This window comes from Alosa alosa, chromosome 12, assembly GCF_017589495.1.
Source record: "Alosa alosa isolate M-15738 ecotype Scorff River chromosome 12, AALO_Geno_1.1, whole genome shotgun sequence".
Taxonomy (NCBI): domain Eukaryota; kingdom Metazoa; phylum Chordata; class Actinopteri; order Clupeiformes; family Clupeidae; genus Alosa; species Alosa alosa.
This window is the reverse complement of record NC_063200.1, coordinates 30271344-30288331: the sequence shown is the minus strand read 5'-3', so window position 1 is coordinate 30288331 and position 16988 is coordinate 30271344. Positions and strand designations below refer to the sequence as shown.

The 16988-nt window shown below is 41.1% G+C and overlaps 1 protein-coding gene across 1 annotated transcript in view; it reads right to left on the bottom strand.

Moving 5' to 3' along the window:
• Positions 1-6008: 6008 nt before the first annotated feature.
• Positions 6009-16988, bottom strand: part of mmp17a (matrix metallopeptidase 17a) — a 71110-nt gene continuing 60130 nt past the window's right edge. The window contains exons 10-11 of the mRNA XM_048258744.1: positions 10483-10740; positions 6009-7585 (exon numbers count right to left, since the gene is read on the bottom strand). Of these exons, the coding sequence (XP_048114701.1) occupies positions 7254-7585; positions 10483-10740 (590 nt within the window). The 3' untranslated portion in view covers positions 6009-7253. The remainder of the gene's footprint in view (positions 7586-10482; positions 10741-16988) is intronic.

Genomic DNA, 16988 nt, shown 5'->3' with positions numbered 1-16988 from the left:
GCTCAGTCTTGGTCATTTATGTTCCTGTCATACCTGCTATGATGACATCAACTGCCTTAGCACTCTAATGACACCAAATAGTGTCACGGATAATACAAATTCTCCTGCTTTGCTGTTTGTGCCAAATCTAATAGTTGAATGTATTTCTCAGTGTATGTTCTAAAATATGTATTTGTACAATGTATAACTTTTAGTTTATTTATTAGGCCTACAAGGGCTCTTGTAGCATAAAATATAAGTAACAATCCAGTTCCAGATACTTCTGAATTGGCTCAGCACAAATATGTTATTTAGCTTATTCCTAGGCAGAATTACACTGTGATAACCTGAGCCAAAAATGCATAGTGTCATAAATATTTCTTATTGAATAAATTATGAGATAGATGGCATTCATCTGAACTCTTGTAATTTCAGTGAAATATTTCATACTGCAAAGCTGCTGTCTTTGATCTAGTAAGAACGAGAAAGGGGCAAAAATGATGTGTAGGAAGAAAACATCACCAAAAAGAGTGAAAACAAACAGAACTTGAAGTGCACTTGGAGATCTTCTTCAGGACAAACAAAAATGGACGAAAACAAAAACTAGACTACTGTATCTCCAGACTATCAATTGCAGGTACGATTGCTGTACTGTGTCCTGCCACTAGGGGATGCTGCTGTACTTTCCAAGGATATGGCATCGACACAGACAGCCTGCGGCATCACTTGTGAATAATCAATAGCTGGCAGCTTGACCAGTGAATGGGGGAGAATGGTCACACAAGCCAAAGCTCCAGCTGAGAGCTGCCAGCATCCCAGGAGTATATGCAGGACTCATGCTTACGTTTCTGCTTAGCATTCTCCCTCTGAGCAAGGTGGGTGTTGAGAGCGTACACCACAGTCAACTTGAAGCGCGTTTCAATATGTGGTGGGAGAGGCCGTAATAAATATGATTAGTGCCATATAATAGCTCCTACTAACCACCACCTCCCACCACTTCTACACACAAACACACACACACACACACACACACACACACTTACATACATATATACAAACACCACAGATATGCACACATCACTCAGTTGTGAGATGCTTTGAATTCTGGTCACGTATACCTCTGTTTTCTGAGCACCCAGCCATCCCAACACTTCTCCCTGTGCTCTCCTATAAGGAAGGCTGCCTTGCAGATGACGAGTGCACTAGGCTCTGGTTAATTATGTGGCTATTGTGCCAGGCCATTTTCCACCCCATCAGGGGAGAAGCAAGAAACGTCACTACACTTCTCCGACATCCGGGAAATGAGTGAGAGCGGGAAAGTTTGTTTTGTGTGTTTGTGTGAATGCTGACTGGCTGGCGAAAAAGGAGGAGGTGGAGATGTTGCTGTGAAATTGAGATCAAAGAGTTTGAACACCTCAGCTGAAACTTGGTGTAGTGACTTAAAAGGGGTCCTAATAGTTTTGGTCCATCGTGTCTTAATGTGTTACAAGTCAGCATTCACTCTGTGTGCTCCACTCAGTGTGTGTGTGCATGTGTGTGTGTTCACGTCTCGTGTGTGTGTGTGTGTGTGTGTGTGTGTGTGTGTGTGTGTGTGTGTGTATGTGTGTGTATTGTGTGTGTGTGTGTGTGTGGCTATGTAGGCTACTGGGTAAATTTAGATTAAAGTAGCATTACTCATCCAGTTCTTCCTCTTAACAATTGGTGGCAGGATGAAAAACATGTTCCAGAATACAGCACCACAGCTTTGGAAGGACAGTCCAGTGTACACTGTAGAATCTAATCTGTTTGTGTATCTTCACATGGAGTACTTTGAGTACAGCTGAGCTCTCTGTAAAATAAAATCGATGGGAGGTCAGATGATATCAGCATCAGAGATGGAGCTCAGATGGAGTATTGGGCAAGAGTTAAAAATACCAGGGAAGAAGTGTCATGTCTATCCACCTCTGCCAGTGGAAAATGAAAAACTGCAAACGGCCTCTAGGTGACCTTCAGAAAACTCACAGGTTTATAGGCCTTGAGGACCTTTTTTTCCACCAGGATCAGACATCCAGTTGAGTGCCAAACGAGGTCCATCTCTTGTCCATCTCTTAACCAATTCTCATGTACACAAATGTAAAAATGTAAGGTTAATGCACTTTCTACAACTCGACTATCAGTGTAGCAGGTGCACCTTTTCTAAGCCAAACTTAGCCATATAATCAGTACTACATTTCTCATAATGCTTTTAAATGTATCACACTGACAGGTTCCTACCTATACTGATTGTTCTAGCTTTTGAAAAGGACTATAGCCCTGAAAAATGTGCCATAAACATCCTGAATAAATATTAGGATAATGGATAGCTCACTTTTGTCTAAGAGTGCAGTAGAGAGGCCTATTTCTAGCTTTACATTTTGAGACGTTTTATTCCAGAAAATAAATTCCTGATCCCGGTGTTTTCAACTTTTCAGTTCCCCTTAAGCCGCCACCGCACTCAGGTGGCGCCGGCAGAGACTGAGCCAGACATTCATTCCATTTCCCAGGTCTGGAATGGGCTCCCAAGCTCCGGTGATCACTGGAGTGTAGGATGGCTCTAGATTGCAAAAGAGAGAGAGAGAGAGAAAGAGAGAGAGAGAGAGAAAGAGAGAGAGAGAGAGAGAGAGAGCAAGAAAGAGGTAAAGAGAGATGGCCAGAGAGAATGTTGAAAAATGATCTATGGCAACACCAGCTTAGGTTCAGGCTTAGACTATAGGGCAAATGAAAAACCTTTTTATAGACCCATTCGCATTTCATAACATTCAGGGCTCATTTTTTTGTCTTTAGCCACAGGAGTTTCCCTTATACCCCATTCAGCAGTCTCCTGCTAGCGAGTTTCCTCAACATTGATTTCGATGTATCCGCCCCATTTGTCAGGTGTTGACTGGACTCTATGGCCTGCAGAGGTAGCCGCATGGCGATAGATTAAGCTGTCTGGAAAACCATCTGGAGCAACAGTGTGGCTGAATCTCCTCTACACAGACTATAGCCTTCACACCACCCAAGTCTTGAGGCAGGCAAAGTTTAAAGAACAACTTTGAGACATTTAAAGACTTTAGTGAAGATTTCTGCCTTATCAGCATCCCATTCTATGATGTAAAAAAAGAGCCTGCTGCTTTTCATGGGGAGATAAGCTTTTGAGAAGTTTGTGCTATCAATTAGGGCTGTCAATCGATTAAAAAAATTGATCTAATTAATTACATACTCTGTGATTAATTAATCTAAATTAATCGCATATTTAATTTTTGCTGTGAACGTATTTTAAATATTTAAATTCATTGAATAATCAGCATTAGTGACATTAAAGTTCAAAAACCCTTTTATTATTATTTTCACTGTTCAAATAATTGCCATAATAATCTATGATATGACCTAATATGCTGACGAAATGAATTCAAAGTGCTTCAAATTCAAATAAATTCAAAATAAAGTGCTTCGGGAAGAAGTTTTTTTTTCACATACAAGGCATTTCAGGCCAATGATATAACCTAGGGGACACAATGAAAATAAATGAACACTCCCCTCAATGTCAACACTTATTTCTTTGCATTGATGTGCGACTATAGAGTTGATGTACTCCGGTGATATGCAAATTCCTTGCTGCAGACATTGTAGAGGACTTTATTTTTTATCAACACCATCAGGCCGTTTTTTAAAAGTAAATGTTCCAATCAATGATCCAGGCAGCACGTTTTCTTCTCGCTCCTTCATTTTACAGTCTAATTTTTACTGACTAGAACGGCTCGGGGGCAAAGGTCATACGGAATCGATTAATCTGCACAAATTTTTTTAATCAGTTATTTTTTCTCAAATTAATTAATCGAAATTAATCAGTTATTTTGACAGCCCTACTATCAATATAAACTTCATTATGTATGGTATAGTCTCATCATGTCAGAAAACTTTGTTGACGTGTGGTGCTTTTTCCCTTGCCACAACATCCGGCAAAAAAAATTATCCCAGAGCCCCCAACCCACAATGCACTTGGAAAACCACACCTGGCTTTGCTTTGATCTTCAGCATATTAGATTTCCCAATGCTTTGCTCAGCTGTCGAACCAGAAAGTTGATTTGTTTATGTCCTTTGTTCTTCAATTCTGTATTTGTTTGTAATCTTCCGCTATTCGCAACATCTCTTTTCATCAGACAATATTTGAATTCTTGGGTTCTTTCTTAGAACTAATTGTTTAAAAAAAGACAAGACAAAACAGTGTTACCCCGTATCGTACCTGTTTGATAATTGTGAGTGAGCACACATTTGCCTCTCTGTTCATTTTGTGAGGGCCATAAGAAAGAAACATGATTAGCTATGCATGGCTTCCTCACACAATCAGATCAGGAAGGAGCCAGGCCTCTGAGCTGGGATGTGACAATGTTCCTGCCATATCTCACAAACAAACACACACACACACACACACACACACACACACACACACACACACACGCTCACAAACACACAAATGCACACACCTTTTTCACACACCTTTCTCTGTCTCTGCTGTCTGCCAGGACGTCTTGTTTGGAAGTAAGGCCATGTTTACCTTTACGGTTCACTCCTGTAATGGCACTGGGCTGTGTCACTGAATATCACTGCTCCAAGCGGTCTTCTAAAAGTTGTTTCTGAAACACTGATGTGAGACGCCCACTCATGCATTTGTTTCAGAAGGTTTCATCAGCTACCCTATTTATCAAATAAATAAAATATAACATTATGTAATATTTTGGTGATTATTTTCATGTATTAGATCTCAGACTGTCAGCACTGGTTTGCTCTAGGGGGCCCTGACTTTTATGTGTAACGACATTGGCCAATTAGTACATTGGGCTATGTAGTCTTTTTGTACACTGACAAAATTGTATTAAACTCTCAATGTGCACACTGTATTAAGTGATGTGTTTGTACATGAAATTGATAACAAGCTCCGCAAATCAAGAGTTACATCAAATGTTACTTGTAGGGAGTCAGAAGCTGAAGCCAGTAGTCAGCCTGGAACCCATCTATTGCTTCATTGTTTTAGCTTGATGCATCAGCCTCTGAGTGTGGTTTCTTCATTTCCACATCTGTTGGACTCTGTTGGACCAGGCGGAGGGTGGACACAGCCCTCGACATAAAGCACAGACACAACCCTTGAACTGACTTTTGCTGCATTGAGACCTAAACATAGACTCGTTATGGGCAGCGGTGGACTTTTGGAAAAGCAGTTAGTGCAAATATTGAATGATGAAACCTTTGAGAACTGTGATAGTCTGGACGTAGGCTGTTGGATGAATGATGTAACCTGTGAGTCTCTGGCAGGACTGTCTGGCTACAGACTGCTAAACATTTAATTTCAGGCTTTAGCTTCACAATCGAGTCGTTTAAGAAGCTGGGCAGGTCAGCACTTTCCTCCTCTCGGCTACTTTGCTTCTTTCAGAGTCTTTGTTATCTGGATCCGTGGAAGACGTACCTGAATGCTGATCATCCTAGATAAACATTTAGAATAATTTAAAATTCTCCTTTACCCGGTTACTAAGGTGGCAAAAGTACTTGGTCTCCACTGAAGAGATCTCTTCTACTGTCTGGCGAATGATTTAAATCCTCTCATGTATTCATTGTCTGTAGGGCAAATAAGAGGGCTTCACACAACAGCTATTTCAACTGCAGACGCAGAAAACTAAACATGTTGACAGGCAGACACCTGAGTCACTGAGATGGAAAGCCATTCACTGAGATGGAAAGCCAGTCATTTGAGATGGAGAGCTTTAAATTCAAGCATCATTTAAATGGAGGACAGTGTTCGAGACAGACCCTGGCGGTCTTTCTCTGTCTCTTTTTTTTGGGTAGAACTCAGAACACACATTCTATCTGGTGGTACAACAGCGTGCGGTGAATATATGCCTTACGGTGGCCAGGGCTGCTGTGTCAGTGTGCAGTAAAAAATATTACAGAGATAAGAGAAGAAAAAGGAAAACTACAGAAAGATACACACATTCAGTCCTTCTGTGCTAAACCAGACTAGAAATAAAACCACCATATTTCACCAAAGGCCTTCTTCAAACTCCACTTTATTATTATTTTTTCTACAAAAATATCTCACCTTAGAAAAGACAGCCCAGAATTTACATTTTGCAACTGCCATATAACCTTTCACTTTAAATATATCTGTGTGTACATATATGTTTATATATGTAAATATTTCTTAGCAATTATGACAAATCCAGTTGTGATATGTGTGCACTATCAACAGATCCAGAGTCTGGAGCTGATTGGCATTTTCAGTCTCTCTGTGTTGGCCACAAAACTCCCTCTACACTGAGATATTAGTAGGAAAGACTTAAACCAAAGGAAACAGCATTCTGTCTCCAAAGCAGGAGAACATGTTGAAACAAACAAAAACAAAAACAAAACAAAAATATATGGGTAACTGTGGCAACGAAAGGCAACGTGAATCTCAGATCATGCAAGTCCTTCATAAGTGACTGTAGCTGCTTTATAAAAATACAGACAATGACTATTTTGTCACTTCTGGGAAAAGCCTGCCGGATATTAAATGCACTGTAACAAGATGAATTGAAACAGACAAAAACAGAAGAAAGAGACTCAGATAGATAACTGGAAAGTGGAGAGAGAGAGAGAGAGAGAGAATGAGTAACTATGTGCATGTGGTCAGAGGAAAGAGAGGTCCAACACGTTCCAGAAGGTTCTCAGCAGTGAGAAACAAGTGATTGGATTCTTAAAGCACTTATAGTGATCAGAATGATGAGAGGTCATGTGACAGGAAACAGCCCATGATGCCTCTCATCCCTAGACTGCAGAAACGCAGGGAGCCCCATTGAGAAGTTCTTGCTCCAAGTTATTATTATTATTATTATTATTATTATTATTGTTATCACCATTACAAACATAGTACTTATGAGAAATAGGAAGGGCTTATAATAATAATAATAATAATAATAATAATAATAATAATTATAATAATAATAAGATAATAATAATAATTGAACTATTCCAGTTTAAACACAAGAACAAGCGGCCAGACAGAGAGGTGGAGAGGTGTCCAGAGGCCTAATCGGCGTCTGCCAGTCTGATAGAGGGGAGCCGTTATGAGTCCAGTCTTGTCCCCTCTGCCACTCTCCAAGTGAGCCAGCTAGCCCTGTCTCGCCTCGGCCCTCCCAGCACCTGGGCCAAGTGTGGGGCTTAGTAGCCAGAAACGCTCCAGGTCTTCAAGTCCAGTCCACGGCCCGCCCGCTCGCTCGCCCGCTCCCTCGGCCTGTCAGTCATCAGAGGGGCCCCGGGGCCGCCGATAGGGCCATCCAGAGTGTCCAGAGAGGGGCCAGTACCCAGAAGGGCGAGAGGGAGAGCTGAGTGCCCCCTGGCGAGGCGTGGTCCGAGGTGCAGGAGCACACCTCGAAGCCGTTCTCCGCGTGGTCGGCGTGGTGCGGCCCACGGAGCCGCGTGTCCGAGCGGTTGGCCTCGGTGGCCGGTGAGTCCGACTGCATCTCGGTGCACACCAGCCAGTCCTTGGCGATGGAGCGTGGGTAGGTGGCCTCCACCTCCATGTCACTGCCCATCACCCGCCAGTACTCCTTCCCTTTAAAGAAGTATGAGGCGCCTGGAAGAGAGAGAGAGATGGATTAATAAAGGAGAAGGGAGAGAGAGAGAGTTGGATGAATAAGGAAAGGGGGAGAGGGGGGACATGGGCAGATGGGCAAGAAGAAAAAACCGTGGGGAAGAAGAAAGGAGCAAGAAAGAAAGAGCATCACCAGGGGAGAAATAAAAGGAGTTTCTCTTTGTCAGAAAACAAAACCCAGCAGTCCTCCAAAATACATGGCCGAGTTCAATGGCTCCCTTTTTCTCCCCGTAGGAAATACATTTTCATCAATGTTTATGCACTCACTTTCTCTCCATCATTACCTGATGGTGTCTGTGCGTACACGTCTCCCCCTTCCTCATTTCGGTCCCTCTCATAAAAAATGGAAACACCTCATCTCTGTTTCTCTCGTTTATTTTGCTCTCTTGGGTGTCCTCATCCTTGAGTCCTCTCTGTGCTCGTCTCTGTTAAGTTTTCCATTTGCCGTTCCGGCGCCTACAGTCCTCTGTCTTCCTGATTATGAGCTGGCCATAACACACACTCATGCGCAGCTTTGAGAAAGCTTCAACTAACAGTATATGATCAGTAGTGGCAAAACAACAGTAATGAACACGATGAACGCAATTGAAGGCAACAACTATATAAAGCACACTTCTCATTCCATCACTCTGCTTACATGACCCTCCCTGCCTTCATCCCTCTTCCTCTCTCTCTCTCCCTCTCTCCACCCCTCTCTCTCCATCCTTCTCTCCCTCTCTCTGTCTGTCTGTCTGTTTATCTGTGTCTGGTGTTTATCTCCAGCTGTCGGAGGGCCCCAGTGCTGGGCTGGTGTGTGTGTGTGTGTGTGTGTGTGTGTGTGCCGCTGGCCGGGAGCTGTTTGAAGTGGCTCCAGTTCCCCCAGCCGCCCGGCTCTGAGCAGGTGTGGAGCCTCACAGGGCACAGGGGAGGCCAGGGACACACACGGCCGACTCACTGGGTGCATACTCTCTCTCTCCCCACACACACACACACACACACACATACATACATATATATACATATACACAGAAATCCATGATATACACAGGCACACACACAGATTTAATTACAGATGGAGAGCGCGCACACACACACACACACACACACACACACACACACACACACACACACACACACACACACACACAGAGACACACACACACACACAAGCATACATCAAACATGAAAGCTGGAGCTGGAACAGACTCGATCACTAGTGGGAGTCAACACACACAAACACACAGGCAAACAAGCATGCGCAGTTGCACACAAACACACACACACAACTAATTCTGAGGCTCAACTGAAAGGGGAAGGAAGGCTACTCCATATTCTCTCTACACTGTGTTCCTCTCTACAGTGTATTCACTCAGTGTGTGTGTGTGTGTGTGTGTGTGTGTGTGTGTGTGAGTGAGTCAAGAAACGACCAAAAGATGCAGTCAGAAAGGTACATTTGAACAAAGGCTACTCTGATGGGACTCTGGTATGTGTGTAAAGAGTGAGAGGCACAGACAAAGGGGGCAAGAGACTGCTTTCTGTGGTCAGTATGAATTCCGTGGTGAAAGCCTGTGTGTGTCTCTGTGTGTGTGTGTGTGTGTCTGTGTGTGTGTGTGTTTAGCTATTATTAATTAATTAGAAGTCTCTCTCTCTATGTGTGTGTGTGTGTGTGTGTGTGTGTGTGTGTGTGTGTGAGGGATTCTTCTGGCTCTTGCTACCATTATTGTTGCTCACTAAAGGACCTGTTCTTCCCAGCACACACTGTACTGTACTGTACTACACACACACACACACACACACACGCCCTCTAACTTTCATGGTCACATTAGGCTCTCCACAATGCCCTTATCCAACTTCATTCAGCCAAAGTGTGCATGCACTGCTGACGTTTCCAAGACAACATGTCAAATGAAAAATAAAAACCCCTCCCTCCCTCTTCTTCAAATGTGTCCCACCCCCCCCCAAAAAACCTCCACTTCCCACAAGCCCCTTCTCTCCTCTAATCTCTTTGACATGGGCAGTCTCTGCACGGCGTGCTGGAGATGTATAGTACTCGCCGGCCAGCAGCCTCTGTACAGTATGTACAGTCTGCCTCTGAATAATGGATGTCCAACAGTGAGGAGAAGAACAGAGTGCTTCTCCTCCACTGGGTTAAGAGCCACCCCACTACAAGGAGAAGTCCGCCAAATGAGACACACAGACACACACTCACACACACACACACACACACACACACACACACACACACACACACAGACTGTATAGCTAAACTTGGGATGTTTAACACAAGCTCCAAAATTGACTTGTTCAAGCTGCTGAATTATACAGGAGATCATCCAAACTGGAGGAGAATCCTCAAATGAGCGAAGTTGAGAGCGAATACACCTACTGTGGTGGCACAAACTTCAGAGCGCTTGGTGCATATTTGGCTAGGTGTGAGTGTGTGTGTGTGTGTGTGTGTGTGTGTTTGTGTGTGTGTGAACCATTTATCTCTGACAAAAGTTACTGTCTGGTGATGAATGTGCTATGCATCAGCATCAACTGACCCAGTGCCATATCCAATTTACCAGGAACAATGTCAATAACAAACAAAAACCATGCCATGTACCCATCACAAATCATACTGGTTTTGCATTATTTGTCAGTGCATTAGACTGCAGTGCTGAACTAAATGGTCGTCATGCACTCTTTGATACACATTCATTTAGTATATGTATTTGTATGTGCATGTATTACACCATATTAACTGCCTGTAATATTATAGTATACGCACATTTATGTGTGCCTAATCGTGGTTGGTACTGTCGGACCAATGTACAGTATAGTGTCGTCTAGACGCAACAAGAGGCACTTACTGTCAGACCAACGCATAACATCATCTAGATGCAATAAGAGACACTTACTGTCGGACCAACGCATAGCATCGTCTAGATGCATGGGGATGCCTTTCCAGAGTGCACTGTCCTTGGGGTAGCCCAGGTCCATCCGCCGCAGGTGGTCGTCATAGCGCCAGTAGCGGTTGTCCTTAAAGAAGTAGGTCTTGTCGTTGTGCAGCCACACAAACACAGCGTCCACGCCTTCCATGGGGAGCCCAAAGTCACTTATAGGCCGTGGGTAGCCCTCCTCTACATTGTTGTCTTTAAACACCCAGTACTTCACTCCTGAGAGAGAGAGAGAGAGAGAGAGAGAGAGAGAGAGAGAGAGAGAATAGAAGATAAGAGAAAAACACCCAGGTAAAAAAGTAGTATACTTATATAGTGTATATAAGTATAGTGTGTTAGAAATATGATTAAAGTATATGAAGTATAAAGCAAGTATGCTTACACTTTTTGTACTTTATGTAAAGTATGTTTAATGTGTACTTTTAGAAAGTATACTTCAAAGTAGATGTTATTAAGTTCAACTTCAGTGTACTAAAATTAAATATACTTATTGTGCAATATTCAACGTGTTTTTGTAATGTACTTTTAAAAGTGTACTTTGTTGTTAGTGTATTTTAAATGGTAAAGAAGTTTATTTAGTTTAAGTGTATTAAATTGCTAATACTTAGAGTTGTAATATAGTGTACTTATGGAAAGTATATTTTTTTGGTAGGCCTAATACATTGTTTGTATAGTTTCATAGTCATCTCACCTTTAATAAAATACTAATGTGTGTAGCCTTTAGGCCTGACATGTCAGCCGCATGGATGGCAATGTGCAATAACCTAGCCTAGACACACTGATCTATCAGTTTTGGTCATCAAATAATATTTTTTCTTTTGTTGATTTTGTGTCTTAGTAAGGTAGTAGCCTATACGTTTGTGATGTAGTAGAGGTTGTGAGAGGATGAATGTGGCATTTTGTTAAATTTATAGGCAACACAGTTAAATGTATAGGCAGTCCAGTTAACCAATAACATGGCTGTTTGAATTTGAAATGAAGTGGGCGGATCTGTGCAACATTAACTTTATTTTATACAGTCTATGCTTGTAACTTTATTGGCAAGACAGATGGACTGTAGAGACCAGAAAATGCATACGTTTACGGTCCGTATAAGGTTACAGGTTTGTCCAAATTAAAGATACCATAAATTCTAGTCATGCCAGAGACGTCCTACAGAGCAAGGACTCCTCATATGAGATAACAAGGGCTGAAGCCAGTTGGATCTAAAGTGCCAAGTTATTCGTTATCAGGTGAGTCCCAAAGCATATTGTTAAATGATTCTGATGTAGCTTACTCTTTATGACCTTCGGTAGTCTTTGGAGAAGTTAAATTGATGGCTTAGCAATCTTTCAAGAGTTTGTTTTTATCCTTTCTAGTACAAGCTAGCAATGCCAGATCACATTAGCTCAAGGATTAAAGTTCTCCGTCATAGGACGGATTTCCGTCAATTTGATTTTAGAAATGTCATATTTGAGATCGATGCAGATCCGATGAGAAAAAAAATAGGAGGGGGGGGGCTATCACCTTTGCTTTTCCAAAGAACACATACGGAGGACTATAACGGTCTAAAAGTTGGATTATAGTGACACATTAGAGACAGCTGATGTGGTTGGCCAATCCGTTTAACTTTTTGGATATGATATTGTGAGCTCTATGTGCGAATTCGAGAAGAAAGGCTGTGTTCTTTCCGTGCATCAATGTAGACAATTTCTTACTATCGCGAACTCTTGTCAGGGAGGTCATTCATTTTGGGTGTCACCTATGACTTGAACAGATAGCCTTCTATGCCACCCGATGTAGGCTACTATTATTGTTACAGTTTTTAATCAATGCAACTAACATTATGTGTAAAGCGGCCTTAATATAAACCGTAGCCTATGCAATTTATTATCCCGTCTGTTATGACATGTACAACAATGTTTTTCACAATTTGCGAACTGTTGGAAGGTCAGAACCCTTAGGCCTCACTTTTAACGACATATTATGTTGACAAAAAATAACCATACAATTAAAATAGTCCAACTTAACTTTGCTATAAAATATTATTGATTTGTGTAGGCGTCTATTTGGCAAGGCCACTAGCTGTCATGGATGCGGTGTTGCTAAAGGAAGGCAGGTGTCAAAAGTTAAAAAATAAATGGAGATGGGCAGCTGTTGGAAACGGGGGAGAACTAACAACCCATGGTGTAAAGAAATTAAAGCGCCGGGGGTTTGCTTTTGCGCGGTTCGCTGCAAGAAAATTGTTTATGGATGCAATAGGAAAACGTTTTAGCACTCCACCAATCAGAAGACCGCCATAAGGTTAACGTTCGTGCACTTCAGGACATCTTCCCTACCTGGTGCAACTAGCCACCACGACAGAGGTAGGCTACGTTTATCTATGGCTGACCGTTTTTACGTTTAGGCTACGCATGTTCTTTCATAGCGCAAGACGACCTGTCCCTCACCATATCGCAACCCTTTTGTCAACCTTATACAATCTGTTGCTGAAGACAAAAGCACCGTCTCCAGATTGTCGTTATCAAATGTGCCTCCTGCATGAGCACACACAGTATTGCTGCTCATTGGAAAACTAAGTTGTCTGTAAAACTCAAAATTACCATGTTTTCATTAAATGCGGATGAGGCAACAAATGGAAATATGAACAATGTCTAGAATGTTCTGATTCGTTACTTTGATGAGGAAATGGGAAGTCTAGCAAACTTGATTTTATAGATTTTACTTGGTGTAGAATTGCATATTAACAAGAAAAAAATCTCCCCTTTAAACACTTTTGGCCTGAAGTAATTAAATAAGAGTGTGTTAAAGCCTTTCTACAATATTGCTGCAGTAGAAAAGAACAGCAATGGCTAATCAGCAATGGTCAGGGATGGTACTAAAATATATTTTTGTTCATCAGGAACACTCAATCTCAATCAAGAACACTCTCAATTTGCCTTATTCACATGGTGGCCATTGGCGGCTAAAACGAGGCTACAGGGTACACAAACCATAGGATTGTTATGTTCTATGCATTCACCTGTAGGTGGCATTAATTTTATAGTAAGTGTACCCTGTAGCCTCGTTTTGGTTTAAACAATGGCCGCCGTGTGAATAAGGCGAATACTCCCTTTACTTTGCTGTTTGCATCTTTTTGTACATTAAAAACCAATAGGTCGCGACGCTAAAAGGGTGCTATCTCTATAGGTAGATATGAACAACGTATGACTTATGGCCTGAAAAAAGTTCAGTCAAACGTTTTTTTTTTCACTTTAATCCCTGCATTAGCTAATTTAGCTAACATTAACGTCATACACGTCGACCCAGATCCCTATCAAGAAGAAAACTACATTAGCCTGCTTTGTGTTTGTGGGATTATTGACAAGCGTTGGCTAGCACTAACGTTAGACAAACTATGATGGAAGAAAGTGTGTTCTTTATTAAGCAACGTTTGCCTAAAGTTCACCAATGTTCTTTAATATTATGTGTGGTGTAGCCTACCTCACAGAAAGGAGGATGGTGCTAGGCTAGTCACACTTCACATTCATTAGGCATGCTAATGACATTGTAGCTGTTTTTTCTTTAATCGTGGAGACATCTTTTAAAATGAGTCTACAGGACAAATTACATGCATTTTATGAAGTAGAACGTTTTTTTTCACCATTGATATTAGAGGGGGAATTAAACCTGGTGTTCTACTAAGTTAGTGCTATGAAGCTTAGGCTACATGATTGATATTATGCCTTGGTTTATGCGATAGATTTAGATTTTTTTAATTATTCGTGTTTGACAGAGCATTCAAGTTCATTTCATGGTAGTGTTTGAAATTTACCTAGTTTTAATCTGTAGCCTAACTATGTATGTTTTTACAGGTGTTCCTGGACAGTTTTGAAACCGAGATGTCTGAACGCCTCATAATCAGCAGTAAAGGTAAATATTCTTCATCCAGGACCTTGCCCCATTACCCTTAAAGCATAACTCAAGCCAAAATCCAACCTAGGGTCTTTTTGTGAATGTACCTGAGTCAAACTTTCGTTTGAAAGCATAATTAAGTCAGAAGCGCCACCATTAAGCTTGACTGTATTGTCGTTTCTGGGTCAAATGGCATTTTGAATGGGAGTCGTAGGGGCAGAACTATTTTGATACATGCATTGATTCATGCATCAAAATAGTAGGCTAGTGCCCCTACGACTCCCATTTAAAATGCCATTTGACCCGAAAACGATAATAGGGTTGTATTGGAAACAAAGGAATCTAAGGTAATCAAATGCAGAAAACAGGGTGGTTGCACTCATATCGGTGCCAAGGTGCACAACGCTTTAAGGAAAGACTACCTGGCCAGGTCTACCCATACCAGGATGGCAAACAGATGGTGTCAATACCAATTTGACCCATACAAAGTAAATGTCAAATAGGTACAGATAATCTGTATTAATCTCATCATTGCCAATGGATTTCTGTGTAAAATATTGTTTATCTTATAAAATGTTGTCCATCTTCTTTCTGTTCACAGACAACAGAGATAAATTCTCTAATACCAAGGTCAATGCATTTGACTGCTGTCCAGCCCGGGTTGCCACCAAAAAACTTTATGCATCTTGGACTGGAAGATGGTGTGCTAGTAATGAAGCTAGCTACCACAGCTTTTGCCACCACATCTCAGTGTTGGGAGGGAAGTTCACTCACTGCACAACTCTACCAGCTGTACCTTTCCTCCTCAGCCATGATCCGTAACCACCATGGTTTTCTTTCTGGGCCAGAAGACTTTGCAAACAAATAAGCAATAAATGATCATGCATTACAAATTTAGCCATGTTAGACTGTTAAGTTGTTGGCTTGTAGGCTGGGTGTCCAGTAAACAATTTCAAGCTTTGAGGGCAAATTCTCTCACCTAGGAGGGTAAACAACTTTTGTTTTTCATGAAATCTGCATTTTGAATTGATGGTCTACCAATGAGGATGTAGAGTATCGCGACACAATAGTGGCAAAAAGCACTTGCGCGATAAAACATGCATTCGGGTGTATTATATATTATTTCACACACATATATATTAAATGCATCTTGCATAAATTCTCTCTCTGTCGTCGCACTCAGAGGAAACTGCTCCCCAAGCATGGAAGAAAATGCTGCGAAAGGAGGAATCTGACCAGCGCTCCAAACAGCCACTCGAAAAATCTATGCATGTGAAATAATATAATAGACCCAAATGCATGTTTTATCGCATTACCACATCCAACTTGAAAAGATATGCTCAAGAGATCCATAACTTTCAGAAAAATGTTTTACTTTTGTTATGGATGAATATTATGTTTTGTTTTCATTCATGTCAATAAAATGTTTTTCTCATAATCAAAGTGTAATTTGTCATGTAACAGAATAGTTAGAAGAGTACTAATAGTACAATTTTAAATCACACTAATATTATACTTAAATTGCATGCCTTTATAATGCTTAAAGTATCTTAAGACTATACTTTTATTAACATAACTGCAAACTTTCAAGGCACTTATTGTAGTCAGGAAGTACATTTGAAGTTAATTTAAAATATTACAGAAGCATGCCAAATGAATAGAAATGAGGATGATAAGAGTGTATTCAAAATACACTACTACACTATTATTAGTTATACTGTAATGCCTTTTAAGTAAATTTCCAATACACTTGGGATGTTACAAAATTGTACTGCGACTGTGTTCCGAATGCTCATAAAATCTCTTTTTGTATAATGTACTTAAGAACACTTAAAGTTTGAAAAAAGTTGTTCCATTTTAGCACACTAATTACACTCAAAGCATAGTCAAGTTGGTATTAAGTTGAACTTAATACATAATTCAATACACTTAATTACACTTGGATTTGATGAAAAAAAGTACAAACTGTACTTGGTACACTTTCAAAAATTATACTTTTAATAGTTTTTTTTTTTTACCTGGGCAGTGAGGGTAAATCAAAGAGCATTTTTACTCTCACTGTTGTAGCACAGGAGAATGGAAAAGATTTGTCCACAAGAGGTGGTTGAGGTGCTTGGCATATCAGAGACAAAGACTTGAGGCCGAATTTTAAGACAGCCTCAAAATGAAAAATGAAGAAAAAAATAGCGTCTCCGCTCACATAACCATAAATATTTAAACCTCTGCTTGCAAGTCGTGTCCTTACACTTGTAACTTCCCACTGTTCTGAATAGATTCTTCGAAAGAGTTCCCTACCCTTGAAGAACAATTTCTTTTTTTAAAGAACGCTGAAGAACACTCAGGCTCCGTCCTCATCATCAAAATGTCTCAAAAGCCTCAAATATTTCAGAGGGTGGAGGAAGGTTTTTTGGGGTGGGTGGGGGAGGACTGAGATATGTCCTCTGTGGTGTCATTAAACTTAATGGAATCCTCTCTTAACAATGCCCCCTTTTTCACTTCCAATTATCAATAACCCTGCCCCAGGATATTGGAACAGTTTATCATCCTGACAGATCGTATTAATATATATGAGAGTGTATGCTCCTGCAGGACTG